The sequence below is a fragment of the Hakea prostrata genome, chromosome 5 (assembly GCF_041222555.1).
Source record: "Hakea prostrata isolate BN-2017 chromosome 5, UWA_Hpros_2, whole genome shotgun sequence".
NCBI classification, from domain to species: Eukaryota; Viridiplantae; Streptophyta; class Magnoliopsida; order Proteales; family Proteaceae; genus Hakea; species Hakea prostrata.
In genome coordinates, this window is record NC_142604.1 from 38,396,068 (window position 1) to 38,410,387 (window position 14,320).

Consider the following 14,320-nt stretch of genomic DNA (forward strand, 5'->3'; position numbering starts at 1 on the left):
TAAAACCAAATAAACTTGCTGAAACCATCTACAAAAATCACATAATAGCAAAAACCTCAATAGACTCCATAGGAGAGGTCCCCAAACATCCAAAAAAATTAAGTCCAAAGGGTCATCAGAAATAGAATTAGAGGAGTGAAAGGGAAGTTTATGACTCTTCCCTTTTTTACAAGCATCACACACATAAACAAAATCATTTGAACTGACTAGTAAACGAAAACTATAAATTAAATTGCATACAACTTTAGAGGTAGGGCGCCCTAATCTTGAGTGCCAATTTTCAAAAGAGATTTTCTCACCAACAAAAGCTTTGGGTTTGGAGCCCAATCAAATCTGGTATAGCGCATCCTTAACGGTGCCCTGAGGAGACACTTCCCCATCGATCGATCCTTCATATAACATACATTTGGATGAAATCCAAACATGACATTATTATCTCGTGAAAATGGGAGACAGATAATAAGTTATTGCAAATAGAGGGTACATGAAGAACGAATTTAAATGAATAACAAAAGATTACCAATATTAATGTTACCAGTATTATTTATGGGAAGACGATTACAATTGCCAATTTGAACCTTATCTGAACCATGGTAGGGTTGAGCAATGTGTAGTTTCTCTAAAGAATTGGTGATATGATGAGTAACACTAGAATTAGGATACCAATTTTCATATGGAATAGAAGCACTTGAAATTTCAGAAATATTCACAAGAGGGGTATGAATGGTACCTTGAATGGCATGGTTGAAATGTTGATAACAATCTTTGGCCTTGTGTCTAGGACAGTAACCATTCTAAGATGAAGGCTGATATGTAGGAGATCTATGATGCAGAGAAGAGAGACCATGACTAGATCTGCCCCTCTGTGAAAAACGACCCCTGAAGAGCTATCTTGGAGGCTGAATGGTGGAGGATTGGGTACTTGTCATATTTGTCATTGGAGAAGGAGCATTAACAGTATTGAGTTCATCACGTAACCTTATCTCATGAGTTAACAACATACCTCATAATTCATCATAAAGGTATGAGAAGGACAAGTGGTAACCGAAGTCACAAAGGGAGAGTATTCAACTCCCAAACCATTTAAAATATGGAGACATAGTTTATCATCATTCACAGGCTTTCCAACAACAACCAATTGGCCAAAAATATTCTTAATATGAAGAAGGTAATCATGGATTGTACTGTCCTTCGAATATTTTGAGGTTGAAGACAAAGTTGCATATATAAGTAGAAGAGAAAATAGAGTAGACCTTCTTATGTTTCGACCAAACTTCTTTGGAGGTTGTACAACCAACAACTTGCACATGAATTGGTTCAGTGAGGGAAGCAATGATCCAACACATTAGTAATTGATCTTGACAGTTCCACTTAGATAGTTTGGATTAGATCTGAAAATCTCAGCATCATCTTCATTAGGGATGGTGGTAGGTGTGCAAGGAGAACAACCATCCACAATACCAAATTAGGTCATATGTTATCAAAAGTGGCAGCAGCTGAGTTCTCCATAATAGATAATTTGTTTCATTCAGCTTCATTAAAAAGAAGCCATTAAGCGTAGAAAAAGGATGATTGAGAACCTAGTGCTTTGATACTATCCTAAAGTCCATAATTTCCAAGAGAGAGAGAGAGAGTTTGACAAGGGATGTATGTGGTTCGGTTGATCTTTGTAGCCTACGTCCACGAAAATGTAATTTGCTTCCTTGTGATTGACTATAGTAAATATTACATATTTATAGTTACAAGAGTCATGTTCAACATTAGTCTTAGAATCTTACTCTAGAGTTTGAATTAAACAAGTTATCTATTTGTGTCTAGTATGAACAATATCTCCTCTTGAGTCTGATCCACTTGTAGATAAGATGTAATCTGCTAGAGTCTCTTAAGTAGTTGAGTTTGAGTCTAATTTTTGAAGCCTTGCACGCATGGAGGAGATAGTTGGGTTTGAGTGGAGTTCTTGAGGCCTTGCACACATGGAGCTAGGCTAGGGTAACCCTAGATTCAACTAGGGTTGCTTGTGGTTTTCCTGTTTTGCCCTCAGATTGCAAAAAAAATGAGTATTATCCTTAACACAATTTGATGTCTAGCTTGTACATGACTGACTTTCGTGCCAACGGAGACAAAGATGATAATGATGCATGTTCTGTTGAAAACTGAGCAAGAATACAAATGTTGTGTTGAAAACTGAGGAAGTATACAAATGTTCTGTTGAAAATTTGAGAAAGAGTACAAGTTTTTTTATAAGTTGTTATCACAATTAGACAAAAAAAATGACCATCAAAGTAGAAACATTTGATTGGTTACGTAATTGATTTTTTCATTTTTAATTTTTGGGAAAAACAATTTTAGGTTGTGTGGTTAGTGTGATCCTCGTGTTTTGTTAAAAATTTATATCTTCGACATGCAAATTAAAAATCCATATCTTTGACATGCAAACTTAACTTTAAAGCCACCGATGGTTAAAGATTGCATGCAAGACAATGCATTTGTAATATGTGCTACATGAATTGATGAGGAGGATCACAGTCACTTATCCCTTACTTGTGAGTGACGATAGAAATATGGAAGAAGGTGGTAAAATGATTTGGCTTTAGATGGGTTGAGAGATCACAGATAGAGGAATGGGCGGGATGCGGGGGGTGGGGGGGGCGCTGGGGGGGGGGGGGGGGAAAAGCAAATTGTTAATTAGGAAAAAAAAAAACACAGGGGGGGGGGGGGGGTGGGGAGGTGGGGGGGGGGGAAGCAGGGGGGGGGGGGGGGGGGGGGGGGGGGGGGGGGGGGGGGGGGGTGAGCTATGGATTAACCTGGTCAAGATGCTATCCTTACTGCTAAAAGGGGGGCGGGGATGGAGGAGGTGTTCTGGTGTCGTCTGCAGGGGTGGTACAAGTCACTGCTGATGGAAGTTCCATTTTTAACCTAGCTAATGGTATATAGCGTGGGAGGGTTAGCTTGGGATGACAATGCACGGATGATGGCTGTTAGTTATCATAGATTCTTGGGGTTCTGAATAAATTGAGTAGGCCATCATGGTACAGGACGCGGAGGCAACTTCAGAGGTTTGAATGACATTGTGACTCAGCGGGAGCGGTACCCAAAAAACAAAATCCCATGGTGTGCTGCAACGCTGGAATGCTTAAGCCTTGAGCCAGCGGAAAAGTCACATTGTTTAGGGACAAATGCTTCAACTGATTATTTAGTTCACTTGGTGTTGGATTTTGTTTCTAAAAAACAAACAACATAATATTAATATAAAAAAAAAAAAAAAAAATATATATATAAAAGTTCCAAAAAAACGGTAAAGCTCTATCTCCCTAATTTTGTTTTAGGACTCTTGTTTGATTCTTACTTATAAGACTCTTCTAGATGGAAAGATTCCGATCCAAGGATTTTGGCAATACGACATATACAAGGTAACCTAATTTACGATATTTATTTTAGTCATACATCAGATGGAGCTAATGATAATACTATTATTTATGTGATAATGGCCCCTAAGTTGGATATGTACCGGTAGAGAGTACTTAAGTATGGATCACCCGCACATGCATCACGCCAGGCTTGCTAGAGGCTGTGATCCATAGACCCTAGTCCAACCAAAACATGGGACATATATAATTAATTAATAAATATTAAATGACTATGATGGGACTTGGGTCTTCATCCAGGAACCCATTTTTTGGGTTTTGTTGTGGGGAGGTGATTGTACGATCAATCACAATTTTTCTTCTTACGGAGGTGGCATTGCGGAATAGATTCCACCCTGCCCTATAGGTGTCCTCACAAATTGGGGTATTGTAATTTTGAATCCCAAATGTGTTTGTTACTATGTTTTTCGTGAGAATCTCGTTTATAGAAAGAAAAGGCTTCTTGTTTGTTTTCTTCCTTTCCATGTGCTACATACTACTTTTGTATATCATTTATAAATAGAATATGTTGGAGTGAAAGCCTTTAGATCTAAAAGAATTGTTGTATCTTAGAATTGAGGACATTAAGATCAAACCTGTTTTTTTTTTTTTTTTTTTTTTTGCCCTTTAGGGGGGGCGTTCAAATACCTTAAGGAAATGTATTATTCTATAAGCCTCAACTCACTATGTTCGAGTTCTGTTGTGATTGTTTTGTTTTTCTGCAACATACAGGTAAATACTTCTAACATAAGATTTTCTTACTTTGTACTTTTCCTTATATTACTGCATGATGTTGGTATATCCTATATAGTGCCTACTATACTTTGGTTCTAACACCTAGTAGCAAAATTTCAAATTTCTACATAGATAATATAATTTCCACATTTGATGCTCATGGAAAAGGGATGAAGGGAACCCCGAGAGGTGGCTCAGTTGGCAAAACACCAGCACTTCTATGCATGAGGTCTGAGTTTGAATCCCCTCGGGCTAGGGGCAAAACCTCACCTATATTAATTATATGAAGCTATCCTGAGGATATAGTCAAGATGTGCATAAACTGACTTGGATGAACCTCAGATCCAAAAAAAGGAAAGAAGAGGAAAAATAGGGTATTATCATATATGAAAAGGATGTAACCATTCAGAATAAAATAACTGGATACATAAGAAAATTTTCAGTTGATATATTAATCAGTATAATAATATACTACAGATAAAATACATTAAAATTCTGAATTAGGAATGCAATTTTAAATCTTCGTGCATCATTTACAAGTGTCACTTGCAATGCTTTACCAAATTATGCCTTATTGTGCTCTATACTGATTCTTTAATCATAGAACTGGTTTATGATAAGCTTTTGATCATCTCTTATGACTATATCAAGGGTGAGTTGATGGATATATCATCACTTATCTCATTCTTCTTCGTATCATCTGCCTTTGCCCATAAAATTAAGTAGAGCCCCACAATTACTAGAAGAGCTCCAACAATGCTGCAAAAGAAGAAGAAAAAAATGGGATATAAGACAGTAATCATAGCTCCCAAGTCTAAACCTCAATGAGGCCAGCAGCATTTTCACCAAACCAACGAATGATATAAGATATACTTGACTCGAACACACAAGCTACTGACTCAAAATGTCATGGAGCAAGGGCTTTCTTCTATTGAGTTAAATGACTCCATTGGTAGCTTTTTGATGTTTTAGTTATATTTTCGGTCTCTTTGAAGAACTCTGTCAATGTTTGCTGTCAGTCCTATGCCCAGATAAAGGAAGAGAGTTGGAGAGACAGATTGCAGCAGGCACTAGAAGAATTAAGAAAAAAAATTAGACAAAACTCTTTTGACATGGATTCGACAACTTTGTATGATGGAGGTTTTAGGCCTCCTTGAAGCATAATGGATTAAGGCATAATGGATTAAGGCTGAGTTCGATTAGTGTCACAAATGAATATGCTTTAAGTTTATCAACCATTATTACCTGGCGTTCCAATCAACATTGAATTGTAGAGTTAGGATTAAGAGTAAGTCAAAGAGTACACTAACCTTCCCAAATGTGCAGTATCACCAAGTACAAATGTGTCCAATAGGAAAGAGAAAACAATGAGAAGTGGTGCAAATGCTGATGTAAAGACTGGACCCCATTTGTGTATGCTCCATGCCATCAAATAGTATGAGAGGCCAGTTATCACAATTCCCTACAAATTCCAAGATAGAATTTCAACACAACACAATCATATTGATGCAGTTACTATGTTCAGATCCTTTAATTTATTAAGCATGTATTTTTTTTCATTTTTTATTTAGTTGATGAATAACCATATATCAAATAATAAAAGAAAAGATACCCCAAAGAGGATGGCCACAAGAACTAAGCCGCCGTCCCATTGAAGTATCCAAGATGAACTAGGGATCACAATTGCTGTTACTATAGACGTTTGGATTGTCCCGAAGAAGATCATCAACGCCATCAATGATAACTCTGCTGGATAGATTCGTGTAACATGACCCTGCAAAGAGTTGTATATGTTTTGGTATTTGAGTTATACCCAACTTATATTATAATATGCGTTATCATATTGGTTACAAACTTACAATATAGTGGTGTAGGAGGTCTTATAGGAGAGTCCATTAACTATGAAATCTAATATTGTTCATAAATGTTAAGTGAAAGCAATGGTCTAGGATATTCCAAACTAGATACTCAAGTCTCAAGGTGTAATGCTTTAAATAAACCTTGTTCTTAAACCATAACCCTACCAATCTTAAAACCTGATAGGATTTTTTTTTGTTGGACAAATGAAGAGTATTTTAGATTATCAAATTGTCGAGGAAACATAAAATAACAATCACTCATCTTGAAACCAAAATGCATGGCTTCTAGCATTAGCAAGGGATGGAGTCTGAAAGCAGGCTGCATTTGGTATGCAATCTTCAAGTGCATTCTAAATCAATATATAATGAATTACCAACTTAAACTATATTCCAAAATAACATACCAGACGTATTATATATTGAGGTAGAATACATTCCAAGAAAACATATTGATATGGTCGACCAATATTGAACCAAACCGATTGAGCTTTGGACTTACCGTCAGACTGACTTGGATGTAAGTTAGCAATGCACTCATATTGGGTCGAAACCGACTTCCCCAAAGATCGGGATAAGGACTCTAGTCAAGAATAAAATTAATCTCAAAGTCCAATTCTAATCCGAGTTGTACTCTTTCAACGGTTATGACTCTTCCTCTCCTTTTGGAAGTTAGCAACAATTATAGAGTTTACATCAAACTCCACAACTAGAGTCTAAGTCAAACTCTACTACCATTAGCCAAGTAACTACCTAAAGTTTATATAAACCTAGTACATGGCCATAGGGAGGCAAGCATTCTAACTCCCACTGGCATTGAGAACTATAGCTCATTTTCTTCATCCAAAGTTGTGTGCTTCACCAACTTGACCGTTGGAGGCATTACATGACCAATCCAGTCGAGCATGTTTTTGTAGGTTAGTTTGCTTGCGCTGTCGAACAAGATTTTGGAGCAACAATTGGTGTCATTTGTAGGAACGGATCGAAAAAGCCATTATGCACACTAGATTAGGAATGCTAGTGGGGGATGACTCGAATGAGGAAGGATTGGAGATCGAGAAAGAAGATGCACCAGAAGGAAGGGGAAGAACCGTTAATAATGATGCCCTAGCAAGTTCATCCAACCGGTTTGCAACCATCAATCAGTTTAATGAATTACAAAGCAAGTAATTTCGCTAGGAATCAGCTATTAGGCTAGTCCTATAAACATTTATGGAGGGCAAGGTGATAGAGCATCAAAACAGCAAGACAGACAAGCACCTCTGCTCGATCAATCACCACAACCTTCTCGGAGAGATCGAGCAAAGGGAAAAGGAAAGGTTGGTGAAAAATCATGAGCAGCATGTGGGGGTGCATCCAAGGACCCTCCCCTAGTGGATGATAATTACGAAGATCAAGAAAGCAACTCTCCTCCAGTCGACCACCGCGAAGTAGGGGAAAACAATGAAGTTACAACCGAAGGAGAAGATTATATCAACAAAACGGTTTGAAGAACTTGATGAAAAATTAGAAAAACTGAAGGATTCAGGTAAGGATACTCTATATTCTATACTGAAAGAAGCTCCCTTTGTTCGGGCTATTTTGGAAGCAGATATGCCTAAGAACTTCAAGTGCTCGTTCTTCACTATGTTAGATAAAACCAAGTGCCCAAGACACCATATCATGCACTATAAGTTGGTAATGTCCTTGTATAGACACAACAAATTAAGTTGCCATGTGCCGAATCTTTCTAGCTTCACTGACTGGAGCAGCATCCAAATGGTTTGTAGGACTCAAGAATGGATCAATCTCGAATTTCAACCAATTAGGTCTAGTTCTCTTATCATGCTTCCAAAGTGGTGTAAATATGAACAAAAGAGAGTATGTCCTATTTTCAATCAAACAAGGTCACTTCGAATCAATCAGACACTTTCTCTAGAGATTCAACAATCTGACTATTCATATTGAAAATCTAGATGAAAAGATCGCTTTCCATGCTCTTTATCAAAGACTTAACCATGAAGGTTTGCTTGAAAGACTTATGTTAGACATGCTTGAAAATTATGCAAACTTGCTTGATCGATGCCATAGGCAAGCTGAGATATCAATAACAAAACAGGAGTTCAAACCTAATCCTGACCAAAGGTGATCGGCAAGAGCCTAAGGAACAATCTGAAGGAACATTTACTCCCTTGAATATTAGTCGATTTGAGATTCTTGTGTAAATCAAAAGCCAAGACTTACTCAAGTGGCCAAACAAACTTCAATCTTGACCAAAGCAGCGTGACAAAAGTAAGTATTATGATTTTCATAAAAATCATGATCATTGGACTAACAATTGCAGGCAGTTAAAGGTAGAGATTGAAAAATTAATCTCTCAAGGGAATTTGAAGAAATATCTTAGAACAAAACAAGAAGTTCCTCAAACGGTAGTCAAAGACAGAAAAAAGGCAGCTAGTAGAAAAAGACGTAGAAGTCCTAGTAGAAGTTGGCCAAGAAATGGAGACGATAATTAGAAGAGAAGACGATACCCAATCTATACAATGCTCAATGGTCCAACTGAAGAATCAGTCAGGCAAGCAAAGGGGAAGGCATGCTATATAGGCAACGCTGAATTGGAGAAACTAAACGCTAGGGTTGCCCTCAGAACCCATTACTTTCTCTTCAAAAGACATGCAAGATGTCAAGACTCCCCAAAATGATGCTCTGGTGAATAAAGTAATTCTGGCTGGCACGGAATACATTGAGTTCTGGTCGATACTGGTTCATCGGCAAATATTCTCTCGTTGGAAGCTTTTAGAAAGCTTAAGTTAGAAGAGAAGATGCTCGTCCCATGTGGTGCTCAAGTATATGGTTTTACAAGATCCTCAACTCGAGCAAAGGGAACAATCAAGCTAGACCTAAGGGTTGGCGAACACCCAAAGACAAGGTCATCCAATCAACCTTTATGGTTGCTAGGGACTTGTCAGTTTACAATGTCATATTAGGTCGACCAACCCTCTATGCCCTAGAATTTGTAGTGTCAATGTTACACATGAAGATGAAGTTCCCAACCATGAATGGAATCGGTTGGAATCAAAGAATGTAGTGCCAACCAAAAATCAAGCAGACAGTGTTATGTAAACTACATGAAGAAAAGAGCAAAAAGAAGTAGCTCAACTATGGAAATGGAAATAAAAGACTAGGATGAAGAAACAATGCAAAGAGACAAACCAATAAAAAAAAACTGGAAAGGATTCAACTAATTTCAAAGCGACTATAATGAGGAACAATGATTGGGGCCAAACAAGATGCAAATTTCAAGTGCAGATTAAACCAATTTCTTGAAGAACACTCAAACGTCTTTGCTTGGTTGATAGATGATATGCCTGGCATTGGCAAATTAGTAGCCAAACATAAACTCTATATTAATCCTCAAGCAATTTCTGGTTGTCGAAAAAGAAGAAACTTCTCTATTGAAAAACATGAGGCAATCCAATAGAGGTCCAGAAGCTAAAGCAATCAGGATTCCTAAATTAATTGATCATCCAACCTGGTTGGCTAACGAGGTCATGGTCAAGAAAGTGAATGGCAAGTGCCAAATGTGCATAGAATATACAGACCTTAATAAAGCATGTCCCAAAGATTGCTATCCACTTACAAGGATTGACCTTCTTATAGAGGCACCTATTGGCCATGAGATGCTCAATTTCATGGATGCCTACTCTAGGTATGACCAGATTTGATGCATCCAAGTGATGAAAAGTACACTTCCTTCATGATCGAGGGACAATTACTACTATAAGGTGATGCCCTTCGCATTAAAGAAAGCTAGAACAACCTGGCATCAAGTAGCAAATAAAAATTTTGCCGACCAAATCTGCCAATATATGGAGGTCTATGTAGATGATATGTTGGTGAAAAGTAGTTCAAAGACCGACCACGTTACTAACCTAGAAGAAGTGTTTGACGTACTCTGAACATACAAAATGAAACTCAATCTAGAGAAGTATGCATTTAGGGTCTCATCGGGAAAAATCCTAGGTTTTATGATATCTCAGAGAGGAATTGAAGCCAATCCATACAAGATTAAGGCAGTTCAAGATATGAAGCCACCTAGGAACATTAGAGAAATTCAATGTTTGACTAGTCGGGTAGCAGCATTGAATAGATTCATTACTCAATTAGGGGTGTTTACCATTCTTCAAAGCCTTGAAGAATGTATCCAGCCATTGTACATGAGTTTGGAATGATTAACTCCAAAGAACTTTCGATGAGTTAAAGGAAAAGTTGTCACATCCTCCATTGCTGGTTCTTCTGAACCCTAAGAAAGAACTGCTTGTTTACCTAATAACCCTACCCATTGTTGTCAACGTTGTGCTCATCCAAGAAGAAGGTGCCATCAAAAGTCCAATATATTATGTAAGAGATGTCTTGATTGATGCTCATACCAAGTACCTAGAAGTGGACAAACAAGCTCTATCCTTGGTTACAATTTTTCGGAAACTCCAATCATATTTTCAATCCCATCCGATAGCAGTTCTGACAAATTTTTCCCTAAAGAAGATACTATACATTGGGCAGACTTGGCTGGTCAACTTTCCACCTAGGCTATTGAGCTCAGCGAACATCAAATAGAGTTTAGACCACAGTCGACCATTAAAGAATAAGCCCAGACGGACTTTATTGTTGAGACTCAACATTCACAAGATGAAATGGAGGAAGATGAATTTATTCTACGTCAAATAAAAAGGTGGGTTTCATCTATTGATGATCTAGTAGAGAACAACCAGGTAGTTGCATTATCTTGCCTAGCCAAGAAGAATTAGAAATTACATACCAATAGTCTACCATATATGCGGTCAACCATATGCGAGAGAATCTCATATTTTTTTCACAAAGGTAATCTAGTCGTTCTTCTGTCATGCTAGAAGGTTGAAATTTAGGCCTGGAAGTGGATTGGTCATAATTGATGTGATCGGGAGTCAAGTCTTTGTTCTATTTGACAGCTTAATCCTCGGGAGTAAGGCTATGCCCCCACTTTTTCCTCTCAACCTTAAACTTAGCCCTAACACTCACTACTGACTTACCCACACCTCAGACTACTAAGGGATGTGGCCTGGACTCGTGTTCTTCACTATTATTACTAGATGACTCTTGATTAGACATAGAAGAGGCATGCTAGACTGAGCGTCCACTCAACGATTGTTCAGTCTCCTTTGAATGATCACTCCCAATTTCACTGATCACATTAGGGATACAATTTGATCTAGGTGGTTTTGAAACCATAGTCTTCACCCTCTTTACCAAAACTATCTGATATGGAGAGTTTATGATCAGACCGGGTTCATACCTAGTCCGACCCTCGACCCCAGTCGAGACGGAGAAAACCGAATCGCTCCCGAGCGAACCGGATCCAGAAGATGGCTTGCTGAAGAAGAAAGATTATTCGGCTGCAAGCGTGCCCTAATCTTACTTATGGATTAGGGTAATCACCCTAATGACAGCAGACTCAAACTGACGGCTGCGGATAATCATCATCAAAGGGATAACTATCGCATAACCTAACGGTTATCTCAGGAGTCCTCTACTAGCCCGAACTAGTAGAAGTCTATCGCTCAACGGATCTTATTGATAAGATCCAACGACTACCCGAAGAAGGCTCGAGTGCATCCAACGAAGGAGATTCGAAGGTACACTCTATATAAACCTCACTACTATACAAGGTGAGGGGAGGATAGACGGATCAATCGATCAAGAAGAATACTATCTGAGACTCAGGTTCAGATACATACTGATAGACCTAAACTATCAGCGTCCTTCTATCTAGATCACCTTTCCCGTTTCTTCATTCATTAGCTCTGTGCTTCTAGCAGAGCCTTTTGTGATTAAGTTCATCAACTGACTTAGCCTTCGGAGGTGAACTCCCGACCCCAGCGGTCGGGCCACATCCGACGCTTTCGCTTTTGCAGACATCACGTGGAGATCCAAGGGCTGAGCAGATTTTGGACGCATCATTTGGCGCCATCTGTGGGAAAGACTTGAAAAAGCCATGGTGACTAGATCGCGCACAGCCGCCGCACAACACAATTCCGGTGTTCGGAGATACCCGGGGTGAATAATCCAGATATTCCCAGGAAATCCAAAATCCTATCGAAGTGGATAAAGGCCAGGGAGGACGTAATCTTCCTCCTGATACAATCCAAGATCAATTGGATCAGGGAGACGTGCATTGCCACGTGACCAAAGAATGGCTGAAGACCGGAATGTTGATCAGAATTTCCGTGAAGGAGACCGAGGACTTCGGAGGATTGATGATCAACCAAGGCGAGGCGATCGGTTCGATAGACCGCAAGAGAGTACAACCGATTCAAATACAAGGTTGGATAACTGGGTAAGAACTCACTCACCCACCGTCGAAGAACCGTTCGTGATGATCGAGCAGTTCGTGACGAGAGAAACGTTCGTGAAGGACGGGCTGTTCGTGATGATCGAGTAGCACGTGATGATCGTGTTAATCGAGGTCGTGATCGTATTGTCGAAGATCACCCGACCCAGATTGGTCGAGAATTGGCCAACATCAATGAGAAGTTAGGGCAATTGGCTAAGGGAAGAATAATCGAGGATATTTACTCGCCATTCGGAAGACTCCTTTTGCCGAGCCAATTGCGGGATATCGATTTCCCCATAACTTCCGTTTGCCTACCTTCTCAACATTCGATGGCTCCGGAGATCCAACAGCTCACATTGGCTATTACCAACTGCACCATGGCGCTTTGTGTAATTTCGATGAAATTTTATGCAGGGTTTTCGGTTCATCTCTAATCGGAGCGGCACAAAAGTGGTTTTCTAACCTCCCCTCGGGAAGGATCGTAGAACTTTGACGAATTGGCACGCCAATTCATAGGGCGATTCCAGAGTGGGATACAGTGTCAAGAAAACGGAAGAAACCATGTTTATCGTCAAACAAGGAAAGAGCGAATCGATCGGAGAGTTTCGAAAAGATTCAACAAAGTGACGATGGAGATAGAAAACTTGGATGAACAGTAGCCGTAACCGCTCTATTCACAGACTCACAAATCGGAAACTCCCGGAGTTGTTACTACAGGATATACCCACGACTTATGCCGAGTTGGTACAGAGATGCCGTATGTGCTGAAGTCATGGAGATTCTAGATGCGCGGCAAGGAGATAATAAAGTCTCCAATAAGGAACAAAAGGCTCCCCGAGCGAAGGTAAGCCAAAGAAGAATGTTCGTGATCGGGTTGGAAGATCCCAACCTTGGCGCCAAAGATCCCCCGGAAGAAGTGAGTACACTCCATTGAATGCTCCTCGGGCCGATATTTTGAATATCCTCAAAAGAAAAAATATTTTGAAGTGGCCGCCTAAAATTCTTTTGAAACCCGGGAGAGCAAGCAGGATCGGGAAAAATATTGCCGATTCCACAAGGACTATGGTCATTACACTAATGACTCGTCGTCATCCGAAGGCGATATTGAGAGATTGATATCTCGGGGACATCTGTCCAGCTTTGTTAGCAGGAGAAGGGAGGAGCCACGTGGCCACACGTGCGGCTGCCCCTAAAAGGAATCGTTCGGTTAGTTCGTAACGATCAAGGGAGGCCCCGAAGTCCAAAAAAGGCAAGGAGGTGATTGAAGCTGCTACTTGGTCACCGATCCTTACCATCTTCGGGGTCCAGAGCCCGAATCATTCCGGAGTTTAAAAACCAAATCCAAATTTGTTGGGGCCGGAGAAGCGCAGAAGCGGAAGAAGCTGAATGGTGAAGATTCTATCACCTTTAGCGAAGAAGACGAAAGAGACGTTTGTTTACCTCATGATGATGTTATAGTCATCAAGGTAGAGATTGCACGGCGGGAAGTGCATAGAGTATTGATTGATACAGTGGTCTGCAGCTGACCTAATTTCTTACGAAGTGTATCAAAAATTGAAGGTGGATCAAGATTTGATGAAACCTTCATCTACACACCTATATGGCTTTGCAGGGTCATCTGCAGAGCGGAAGGATCGGTTCAGTTGGATCTTTCCATTGGAAGTTTTCCCAAAGAAACAACTGTCCGAATCAATTTTCTCGGTGGTTCGAGAACTACCAGCCTATAATATGATTCTTGGGCGACCATCTTTATCCAAAATAGGTGCTATTGTTTCGACAAAGCACTCGAAGATAAAATTCCCGACCGATATGGGAATCGGTCAAGTCTCCTCCGACCGTAAGATCTCTCGGCAGTTGTTATGTTGCCTATTTAAAAGACAAGGAGGGTCCGAAGAAGGTTACCGCCCTCCCCATAGAAGTTCGAGATGATCGGGAAGAGACAGAGATGCAAAGGCCCGAACCAAAGGAGAAACCGG

The 14,320-nt window shown here is 39.8% G+C and overlaps 1 protein-coding gene across 1 annotated transcript in view; it reads right to left on the reverse strand.

The window, feature by feature from the left end:
* Positions 1–4,517: 4,517 nt before the first annotated feature.
* The window catches only part of LOC149015925 (WAT1-related protein At5g64700-like), a 45,384-nt gene continuing 35,581 nt past the window's right edge, over positions 4,518–14,320 (reverse strand). Inside the window, exons 4-6 of the mRNA XM_089156329.1 lie at positions 5,752–5,913; positions 5,450–5,601; positions 4,518–4,898 (exon numbers count right to left, since the gene is read on the reverse strand). Coding sequence (XP_089012455.1) covers positions 4,781–4,898; positions 5,450–5,601; positions 5,752–5,913 — 432 coding nt within the window. The 3' untranslated portion in view covers positions 4,518–4,780. The remainder of the gene's footprint in view (positions 4,899–5,449; positions 5,602–5,751; positions 5,914–14,320) is intronic.